The sequence below is a fragment of the Myodes glareolus genome, chromosome 6 (genome assembly GCF_982192425.1).
Source record: "Myodes glareolus chromosome 6, mMyoGla1.1, whole genome shotgun sequence".
Lineage (NCBI taxonomy): Eukaryota > Metazoa > Chordata > Mammalia > Rodentia > Cricetidae > Myodes > Myodes glareolus.
In genome coordinates this window covers 41,671,254-41,683,445 of record NC_142031.1, presented here as the reverse complement: position 1 = coordinate 41,683,445, position 12,192 = coordinate 41,671,254, and the positions used below count along the sequence as shown (strand labels likewise).

Here is a 12,192-nt window from a genome sequence, read left to right as displayed (position 1 = left end):
TTCCTCCTTCTGCTCCTCATTTGTACCTCAGGGGGCTCAGTCCGGTGCTCCAATGTGGGTCTCCGACTGTATCGCCGTCCTTCGCCAGATGAAGGATCTATGGTGATAAGCAAAATATACATCAATATGGTTATGGGCCACGGCCGATTCAGGCACCCTCTCCTCTGTCCAGAGAACAATCTGGGGGATCTCTCCTTGGACCTGGGATCCCATATATAATCAAGTCTCCTGTAAACCCTAAAATGACTCCCTTAGTTGAAATATATTCTTCCCTGATCCCATATTTATCCTTCCTCCCTCCCCTCCCCATCCCAGGCCACCGAGCTTTCCCCATTCCTCCCCTACTCCCTTCTCTCTAACCCTCTCCCCTTCCATCAACCCTCCCACCCCTCCATGCAACCGAGGTTACCTGGGACTCTTGTCTATTTCCTACCTCCTGGTGGATAGCTAAATAATCTTCATCAGGTTCATCTTCTTATTTAGCTTCTCTAGGATCACGAATAATAGGCTCAAAGACCTTTAATTATGGTTAGAATCCACTTATGAGTGAATACATACCGTGTTCCTCGTTTTGGGTCTGGCTTACCTCACTCAGTAAAGCGTTTTCTATTTCCATCCATTTGCATGCAAAATTCAAGATGTCATTGTTTTTTACCGCTGAGTAAAACTCTAATGTGTATATGTTCCACACCTTTTTTAACCATTCTTCTATTGAGGGGCACCTAGGCTGTTTCCAGGTTCTGGCTATTACAAATAGTGCTGCTGTGAACATAGTAGAACAAATGCTTTTGTAGTATGTTAGGGAATCTTTAGGGTATATTCCCAAGAGTGGAATTGCTGGGTCCTGAGGGAGGTTGACTCCCAGTTTCCTGAGAAACCGCCACACTGATTTCCACAGTGGCTGCACAAGTTTGCATTCCCACCAACAATGGATGAGTGTTCCCCTCATTCCACATCCTCTCCAGCATAGGCTATCATTGGTGTTTTTGACTTTAGCTATTCTGACAGGTGTAAGATGATATCTCAAAGTGGTTTTGATTTGCATTTCCCTGATTGCTAAGGAGGTTGAGCATGACCTTAAGTGTCTTCTGGCCATTCGAAGTTCATCTGTTGTGAATTCTCTGTTCAGTTCAGTACCCCATTTTTTAATTGGGTTAATTAGAGTTTTAGTGTCTAGTTTCTTGAGTTCTTTGTATATTTTGGAGATCAGACCTTTGTCTGATGAGGGGTTTGTGAAGATCTTCTCCCAGTCAGAAGGCAGCCTTTTTGTCCTACTGACAGTGTCCTTTGCTTTACAGAAGCTTCTCAGTTTCAGTAGATCCCATTTTTTCATTGTTTCTCTTATTTGACATAGATTTTCAAAGACCTTGATTTTACTGCATGTATTTTCCCCATTTTCTATGGTTAATTTTTGAAAGTCTGAACATAATCATTAACATATTTAAGGCACTTACTTAAAATACTTAATTATAGTTATAGTACATAGCAATATAATGTTTTCTGGTTAGTCTTTTATTAATTTCGATTTTCTATAAAGTATTTCTGTTGACATACTTTTATGATTGTTTACCAAGTTAATTGCATCACCTATTAAATAATAAGTATTGGACAAATATTTACAATTTGAAAATGAATGAGCAGATTTAACTTTTTAAAAACTCCTTAAAAATTAAATCATCTTTATATTTTCCTCCAGTAAGCTCCTTTGTATCAATAAAGCAAACGCATGGGATTAATAATGTAAGGAAAACATGTACTATTTGCAGTCATTCCTGCAGCTAAAACATCTATTTGAAACTTTTATCTGAAAAAGAATGAGAACACACCGATTCATTACATATCTGTAAAGGCGTATGCATTCTCTTGAGATTCAGTAGAAAACAACACTGTTAAGACACATTCTAATGCTGCCTGCCTTCCCTGCACAGTAAAGTAATTATACAATTGTCAGTAGACTTCATTAACTTGCAGTAAAAAGTTTCTGAATCATCCAAATAGCATCGCTCTATAATCACGATTCCCCCGGGACACTCATCATTTATGATATTTACCCAACATGTAATGATTGCTTCTATAAGTTTGGAATTCAATTTAAAAACCGTACTAGAAGATTTTCATTGATGAGAAACTTTGGGTATTTATTAAGTTAGTTATTTAAATAATCAAAGAGTATTGTGCTAACATCAAAAGCTTTGAGGCAGAAAAACTGAAATGACAATGCTTTCACAAATAGAGGAGAGTCAAATTTACTGTGGCTTGTTTGTCTGAATGCTCAGAGGCCATCATTCAGTTGCATTCACTCATTGCTTCTTCCTTAAATATTTATAATGATAAGGGAATTTGATTTAGCAGTTAGGTCATACATTATGTGAATAATGGTTCAGATAATGCTAGAAAAAATAAATTCAGAATTTTATGTGTAATTACAATGAAGGATTCAAATGAATTTACAGTATTTTAACATTTTTTGAGCCAGCTGGCATTGAACTCACTATGTAGCTTGAGGATGACCTTCAACTTCTGATCTTCCATAATGATCCAATGAGAGAGAGAGGGAAAGAGAGAGAGAGAGAGAACTTGCGTATTTATATTTACCGTACCATTTTAAAAAATATGTGAGTTGTAGATATTTTGCTGTGTAACTTTGAGGGTCCATTCTTCCGTGAAGGAACAAAAATTTGTTAACGTAAAAGAGGATTTACTGCCGGGCAGTGGTGGCACACACCATTAATCCCAGCTCTTGGGAGACAGAGGTAGGAGGATTTTTTTGAGTTCATGGACAGCCTGGTCTACAAGAGTTAGTTCTAGGACAGGCACCAAAACTACACAGAGAAATTCTGTCTTGAAAACACAAAACCAAACAAAAAAGAGGAGTTACTGATGTCAAAAATGCCTTGTTGTACACAAAATGAATTTAATGTCAAGAACTGAAAGCATAGATTGAATGTGTTTTTTTTCTCTTAAGTTGTAGTCAAAAAAAGGTTCAAAAATATTTGCAGTAATTATTTTTATAATTGCTATGACTAAATTACCTGATTGAAATCGGTTAAAGACATGGGTTATTTTTTAAGGCCCATGATTTATAAGGGTAAATATGACAGACTTTTTCTCTGTATTTCTGTTTCCATGGGGAGGTAGAACATCATAGTAGTGGAGGAATTACAGGAAATGTACCTCTTGAAAGACAAGAAAATTAAATGAAGATTATCTAGATGATATGTAAACAATAAAATCAGGTCTTTTGGGAATGACTCAAGCTCAGGCCCATCCACTAATGCTTCTAGGCTTCTCAAATACCTGTAGGCCAGTTATTCAATAGCACAGGTCTGTTGGGTGCTTCATGGGCAAATCAAAAGTAAAATTTCAGCAAATGGTCCAGAAAGACTATGAGTTAGACAGATACCTGACAGGAATACAGATGAGGAAAAAGGTGTAGATAGATAGCAAATATATCTACCTCAGCTTCTTGCCCAACCTCCTGTGTTGCAGGGAGGGGCTGTTTGTGCATCCTAACCATCTGGCTAGCTTAGCCCCGAAATAACCACACAGAAACTGTATTAATTAAATCATTGCTTTGTCCATTAGTTCTAGTTTCTTATTGGCTAATTCTTACATCTTAATTTAGCCCTTTTCTATTAATCTGCGTATCGCCACCTGGCAGTGGCTTTCTGGGTAAAATTCCCAGTGTCTCTGGCAGTTCCATTGTGTCTTCTCCTACTCTGTCTTTCTTCTTCCCAGCATTCAGTTCTGTCTTCTCCGCCTACTTAAGTTCTGTCCTATCAACTATGCCAAGGCAGTTTCTTTATTCGTTAACCAATGAAAGGAACTCATTGACAGAAGGATCTCCTACACCACTCCTGTCCTGAGAGAGAGGTTGGACAACATATTTCCCATAGTATGGATTTTACCGCTAGTAAAGTTCGCCTGCTGGCTGACCAGTCAAGCATGGTGAGGCAAACTGAAAGCCAGACTGCTAAATGCTTATCCCCAGTTGTAGGCCTGTGAGTTTTTTCTTTTTTTCTTTTTCTAAACTGACCATCTTAAATTAATGGAAGAAGAACGGAGATACCCCCTCCAGTTCACCAAAACTTTATTTTATTTTTTTGAAAATATAATTACATCTTTTTCTCTTTTTCTTTTCTCCCAACAACCTATCCATATTCCCTTTCTGCTCTTGGCTTTTTACTCAGTGGCTTTTACATAGTCTTTTGTGTCATCTTGAAGTCCTACCTGACCACTTTGGTGGTGTGGGAGGTCCCATCTATGTGTTGCTTTTATTTATTAATGAATAAAGAATCGCTTGTACCTATGGCAGGGAAGAACAGAACTAGACGGGGAAAGGTAGGCTGTATGCTGGGAGGAAGAAAGGCAGTGTCAGATAGAAGCCATGGAGCCCTCGGAGAGAGATGCTGGGAACTTTAGCTGATAAGCCACTGTCATGGAGCGATACACAGATTAATATAAATGGCTTAAATTGAGATATAAGAGTTAGCCAATAAGAAGCTAGAGTTAATGGGCCAAGCAGTGTTTTAATTAATACAGTTTTTGTGTGATTATTTCGGTTCTGGGCAGCAGGGTCAAACAAGTGACCCTTCCCTCAACAGATTGGGATCTTTGATGGGTCATCCATGTTCAGTTCAGGTTTGAGAGCTAATGTTAGTATAACCTTATGTGTGTAGCTTCTAATATGTCACATCTCAAAGCAAACCTCCAAACTTGTGCCCTCATATTTCTGTCATCTCCTCTGGCTATTTCCTGAGCCATAAGTGAGAGAGTGTTTTGTGTGTGTCTTCTAGGAGTGGATCACACAAATATGCATTTTCATTGGTTGTGGTTTTCTGTAGTTGTCTGCATGTGTTTCAGAAAGAGTTTTGTTGTTGTTGTTGTTTTTTTTGTTGTTTTTTTTTGTTTTATGAGGAAGGAACACCATGCTTGCCTGTGGTATAAGGGCAAATGTTTATAAAATGTCATTAGGTACTATACTGATTTAGTTAATTTGAGATTGTAGATTCTCCTCCAATAGCCATTGCTTCACTAGCACTATATAGTTAATACGAGGAATTGTATCCGCTGGCTGAGCACTCTTAAATCCAAATAGAGAGGTGCTGGTTACTACCAAGGTGTGCATGTCACTACCATACACTTAAGGTCTCCTGCCATGCTGATAATTGATGTGGTTTATAGGTGTCACAGATGGGTAGAACCGTTGGTTGTCTTATTCATTTGGAAAATTTTATAGATTCTTCTTCGAAAGGGGCCATTCAGCTGAATATTTTGCTCTTTCCTGTCGGTGTTCCTTCAAAGAACCAAAGGTACCAAACAAAACCCCAACAACAGACATAATATGATCTCTATTGAGTTAATGGACAGAGGTATCAAAGAGACTCCCACAGCATACAACCTCTGGCTTTTGCCCTTGTTTACCCTCTGAGGTGGAAAGGAAGTTATCATATATGAAACACCTTGCATATAAAATTCAGAGTCCAGTGACTCCAGAAATGGAACTGATCTAAAACGAATTTTCAACTGTTGATTCTGTCTATTGTGTCTGAGATCTTTCTTTGCAGCTACCGGCTATAATAAATACTTTTTATATTTAGTTTTTTAACTAGCATATACAACAATCAAGCCTCTTAAACAGCAACTTTTCAAAGATCACTGAATCTGTTCCTTGTATTTTCCTCACATCACTGCACACATCAAAGGTTCTTGCAGTAGATGAAGTCACAGTGAATGCTCACAGAAAGTAGAGAAGATATTCATGGGGTAGCAAAAAATATACAAACAAGTAATGTTTTCTGCTGTTAGGGTTTGTAAACAAATGTGACATTATTTCTTACTCAACAGTCAATCATGTTGTCACTCCTAAAAGTCAGCTAAGCCACATCTCTGCAAAAAGTAATTTCCTACACAGTTGTCCACAGGGGCTGGCAATTACCCTGGGACAACATCCCACTTGTCAGGGACTACAGGATAAATAGTGATCTCTTACAATACTTATTTTCAAAACCTGGAGATAAATAGTGTCTGTAAATCAAAATAGGTTCCATTGTTAAAAGTCTTAGATGGTGGTGAGGTAAGTATTTTAATCTCTGATATAGCAGCAAAGTATCTGCTATTAATAAATAGTATATTAATATACTATTAATAAAGGCCAATGTCACGGAGCTAATGCTTGGGCTTTAGATAATATGCATCTTTGTTGATTTCATGTGAGTGTCAGGCTGCATGGTGGTGAAGAAAACAGGTAGCAGCAGACAGCGTGCTGCACCTAAGACAGCATCACCTATGACAATAACACAAACACACTGCTCCATCTGTTATTTACATTACTGACAGAAGAAGGAAGCTGACTTTCCACATTCTAGAACCTTGTGAAACAATGGCAGAGAGTCTCCATAAATAATTACCACGAAACAGAAATTTCTTAATACTTTACTCTTTATTGAAACTTTTATTAAATTATTGACAGTACGAGAAGCTTTTTATTGAGCATTTTCTCTTTGACCCTTCTGCTATGTCTCATTCTTGTGTGGTCAATTATTTTGTATCTGTTATAAATATCAGGTAGGAGGGATTGGCATTTCACTATGAAGTACTTACTGATATAGTGGTCATGATGGAACTGGGAGGAATAATAATCATATAATGAGGAATAAATGTACTTATATTCTTCTGTAATATGTTTTGAAAAAGGGATACAGTAGGAATGGTTAGGGGAGAGGGGTGGAAGGAAGGTGTTCAGAGAAAAATGTATAATGCAATAAAATCAATAAAAAATCATTAGTGAATAAATTCCTTATTTGGGATTGCTTTCAAAGAAACCAAAAACTCTATATGATAATTTAAAAATAAGTATTAGATTATACTTAAATTTCTTTGACTGTAGTTAATATTCTTTAATTTTATAATATAACCTACTCTAAAAATCCTCATGGCTGTGTAAACAATTCGTAGTCAGAAACATTGTAGTAGTTTGAGAAAATAGACAAGTGAACACTCAATATATGAACATGGATAAATTACTTCTTTTTTATTTCAGTTCCATTTATAAAAAAATTCTTTAATAGCATGTCTCAGGACAACTGAGGAATCTAAATAATACAAGACATATAAACATATATGATACTCTCCATAATTAATCATTTTTATTAGTTATTTATTGCTTCCATCAGGATCATCACCAGCATCATCACTATGTACTACCATGTGTAAACAGAAGTTTTTTGAAATTTTACTCAAGTTCTAGCTCCTAGAATTAGGAATAACTTAACTGATAGACTGGAAAGTTACTCTGCAGTGTTACTTTATTGGTAAAGTGTTACTCTATTGTGTGCTGATGTTATTATGGTTATATTTTATTTATATTCAGTGACATTTCATTCAATTATTCATTTTTCATTGTATGTTTAGTTGTTCTGTTGTTTCTAATAAAAATCATAAATATGTTCTGACATTTGTGGTTTATTTTATAAAATTCCAACAGCACACTCTAGACAAACATAAAAGTTTCTAATAAATATTAAAATTCTAAAATATACTTTATCTAATTAGCCTCAAATTGTAGCTCCAACAACTAGAATAATTATCATCGTCATTAATGAGGAAATAAAGAAATAGTATATGCTATCCTATCTGGAGAAAAGCCAATGTATCTAGACACTAAATTATTTTATTATTCTGCCAAATGATCATCATTTTTACTACAGACCAAATAAGCAGATACATTGTTGAGTCTGATTTCACAATTTAAATATCTGTACAACTTCCTCTTCTTGACTCAGCATCTTCAGTATCTGGGTTTATAGAACTCCACCAATAGACAAGGTTTCAAGTCAAATATTGGTGCTACTGCTGATTTTGCAGATGGTATAACATGATTTATACCCATAGATATAATCTATGGTATTATCACTATGGCAAAAAAATCCTCTTAGTTGCTATTCTTGGAGCTAGAGCCTTTTAATTCTTTATAGTCTGCTTTTACATTTAATTAAACTTTGATTGGTGATCAAACCTAAAAATTTTTTATAGAGATTTTTCTCTCCAGAAAACTTGTATGTCTCATGTTTGAAAGAATATTTGTGAGTTTTATATCCAAGGAAAGGCAAATGTGCCCTTCCTGTGTGCTAGATGTATTTTAAAAAAATTCTACATAGAGAGTTTGTATGCTGTTACATACTGCTGTTGGATAGAGCCATCTTTTTATCATCTAATCCCTAGTGAATTATAAATCATCAGAAAGCAAAAGAGGTCCATAAAACCTGACCAAAAATAAATTAAAAATTGTCTTTGACATTTCAAGATATTGAGACAAGTAAACTTGAAATAAAATGTATTATTTTATTCTTAAATTCTGATAAATATTATTTGTAAGATGTTAATATAATATTTTTCATGGCTAACAAATTATGTCACACAAACATTAAGTAGCAAATATTCAAATCTAACAACTTGTGCATACTTTTTATATTCTATATTTTTGTATTTAGTTGTCTATTTCTTGATTACAGATGTTCTATGATGATCACAATTTATATCATGATATACCAATAACATTCCCATAGTTTTCTTCACTTTTCCCTATACCAGAATATAGATTTTCAACCCCAAATTTTTAACCGACTTTAAAAAATTTTAAAACTTTTATTATTTTCCCAATCTTAAAAATCACCCCAAATAATCTCACATTAAAATGAAAATGCAAACCTATAGCAGGGTTACTGCCTCAAGAAGCACCATTTTCTAAGTAATATCTTTCAGGAATCAAGAATAACTTCTCAGTTTCAATTTAAAACAAGTAATGATAGAAAATAATGTCATAACATCAAATATGATTTAATTTAATTATTTTTAAGTTAACAAGCAAACTCATAGGTCTGATTACGACACTGATAATGTCTCTTCCTTCTGCTTATGTAGTCTTCCCTTTGCTTTCAAATAACATATATTTAATTCTCTTCTCATCAGTCTCAAAATACATAAGAAAGTGATGAGTGGGTAATGAGGAAGCAATGAGAGTGTAAAGAGACAAAGATATGTTCTTTTTTAGTTTAGTTTTTGTTTTTTAATTCTCCTTGCTTCCTTAGAAGAGAAAACAAGGACCTTGGTTCATTCATCACCCAGGTAACTTCACATTGCTGGATATCATCGATTGCCGATGAAAAAAGTAAGAAGCCCATGAAAATGCAGCACACAAACTACACCAGGCCAACAGAGTTCATATTTATTGGATTCACAGATTATCTGCCACTCAGATTCATGTTGTTCTTGGTGTTTTTCATAGTGTATACATTGACTGTAGTTGGAAATGTGGGCCTAATAATTCTAGTTAAAATTGACTTAAGGCTTCAAACCCCCATGTATCACTTTCTTAGCAATTTGTCTTTCTTAGATATCAGTTATTCTACAGCCATTACTCCTAAAATGCTGGTAAATTTCTTAGCTTCCAGGAAGAGCATCTCTTTCTATGGATGTGCTGTGCAGATGTTTTTCTTCGCATGCTTTGCAGATGCAGAGTGTCTTATCCTGGCGGCAATGGCATATGACCGTTATGCAGCCATTTGTAACCCGCTGCTTTATTCTACGCTGGTGTCCCGACGGGTCTGTTTCAGCCTCGTAATGCTGGCATACTTTAGTGGAAGCATGACCTCACTGGTGCATGTATCCCTTACATTTATGCTTCCGTACTGTAGCTCCAACATTGTCAACCACTTTTTCTGTGACATTCCACCATTGCTTGCTTTATCATGTGCAGATACCCACATTAACGAGCTTCTGCTCTTTGCCTTATGTGGCACAATTCAGATGAGTACTTTCCTGGTCATCGTCATCTCTTACTTCTGCATCCTTATCACTGTTTTGAGCATCAAGTCCTCAGGAGGAAGCGGCAAAACCTTCTCCACCTGTGCTTCCCATCTCATGGCTGTCACCTTGTTCTATGGAACCCTCCTCTTTATGTACTTGCGTCCCACCACCAGCTATTCCCCAGACACTGATAAGGTCGTTGCTCTGTTTTACACTGTTGTCTTTCCTATGTTGAATCCAATTATTTATAGCTTCAGGAACAAGGATGTAAAAAATGCAATCAAAAAATTGTTTGGAAGAAATGGGATCATTAAATGAATGAGAATTCAAGTTACTTAGAAATATCTATTCTTGTTTGATTATAATGATATAGCTTGTCATTATGAAAAATTTCAATGAATACTTTACATCTACAATATTATAAATTTACTACTCTATGTGACTTCAGGTACACAGACGTTGAAAAATATTTATTCATCATTTAAAGTGATACTTCTCCATTTATTTACTTCTTCAATTACTTTCATGAACATTTTATTCATTAAATATTATTACATTTGACCCAAATATTTGACTATATCTACTATGACATTTTTCTTCACTTCTTTTTCTAATTATTTCCAGCTAGTGTCTATAAATTTTACTTATTATTAATACTAATTCTATGTCTTGCATCTCTCCTGTACTTATTGCAACAGTCTTTTTTATAGTCCTCAATATTGTTTGTGCATAAGGTCATGGAATGTTTTAAGTTTAGTTTCCCTCTTTCCAGAATAAAAGACATTTTATTCATATTCTGTATAATTGTCTATGAATTATAGTCATATACATAGTAATAGCAAACACATATATTTACTTAGAAAAATATCAGCTGTTGGTTTGATATACTCAACTTCACTGGTTTAAGCCAATTCAGTGCTAAATTCAATAGCACAGAAAATATATATTAATGTGAGTCACCGTAAAACATATCTGCTATATTTAAAAGTTCATTAAATAAATGAATAAATAAATTCACTAATCAAATCATGCATTTAATATTCTACACTATTCAATAACTTTGATACTCACCATAACGCATTCCACACCAAAAAGTGTGTTTTTACTATTGTTACTGTTTTGAACATGTTTCACCTCTCAAGTGTACAAAATAAAACTAAAATTATTTAGATATAACCCCAGAGTTTTAAATTAATTATGTTAAACTACATATATTTTGTGTTGATATTTGAAACACAGAAAGCCCAATTTATTCTCTCTCTGTTTCTCTCTCTCTCTTTCGGTCTCTCTCTCAGTGTATGTGTATGCATGCGTGTGCATGCGTGTGCATGTGTGTGCATGCGTGTGTATACAGTTGCACTTTCACCTGTGTACATATGATATGAAGGCCAAGCATTGCCACTGGGTTTTGTTTCAGTTGGACCTGACCTTATTTTTCTCCCACTGGGATGTGGTGCTCTCCCCTTCAACAACAAAGGGTTACCAGCAAACCTCAAGCACTCCCTTGTCTCCACCTCTTTACGTTTGAGAATACAGGCTCAAGTCACCATATTTTCTCAGGTGCTGAGTGTCAGATGAAGTTTATCATGTTTGCATGGCAAATACTTTGCTAAATGGAACATTGTTCTCGCCCTTTAAGCCCTTATTAATCTAGTGCTGCCAATATTATGTATATCATATTAAAGTGATAATATTCAAATACCTTGATGCATCTTCAGAAATAACACCAGAAATTTCACAACCTGGACAGATTATAAAGTTTACTGAATGTGACAGTATATTAACCATTCTTATCATTAAACCATTATGTGGTATCAAACATCAAACACCAATTTAATTTAAACAGACCTATATCCCTTAGTGAAACAGAATCAGTCATTTAAAGTCTCCCAACCAAATAAGAACAGATCTAGATAGTTTTTGTGAAGAATACTACCAGATGTTCAAAGAAGAGCTGGCACTAATACTAATACAAAATGGAAACAAAAGAAACATTTACCAATTTATTTTATGAGACCACAATTACCCTGACACCCAAACAACATAAAGACCTAAAACAGAAAGAGAATTAGAGACTAATTTCCTTTTTCAAAGAGTACATCAAAAATATGATTCACCAAGATTTCCATAAAGTAAGATGCTTCATCCTAGAGATGCAAGAAGTATTCAATACAAGAAGATCAATAGATGTATTCCTCCATATAAACAAACTGAAAGAAGAAAACACATTATCATCACAAAAAAGTCCCCTTAATGATACAATTCCTGAAAAATTAGACAAACAAGAAACATACTTCAAGATCATATAGATAACCAAGGTTCAGAAAGAGAATTATGGTAAGTATTCACTTTTGTGTGGATATAGCCTATCTACAATATGTAGAG

The 12,192-nt window shown here is 35.0% G+C and overlaps 1 protein-coding gene across 1 annotated transcript; it reads left to right on the top strand.

The window, feature by feature from the left end:
- Window positions 1-9,186: 9,186 nt before the first annotated feature.
- Window positions 9,187-10,125, top strand: LOC125408859 (olfactory receptor 5AS1-like). Its single transcript, XM_048447545.3, has one exon. The coding sequence runs from the start codon at window positions 9,187-9,189 to the stop codon at window positions 10,123-10,125; it is 939 nt and encodes a 312-aa protein (XP_048303502.3).
- Window positions 10,126-12,192: the final 2,067 nt, after the last annotated feature.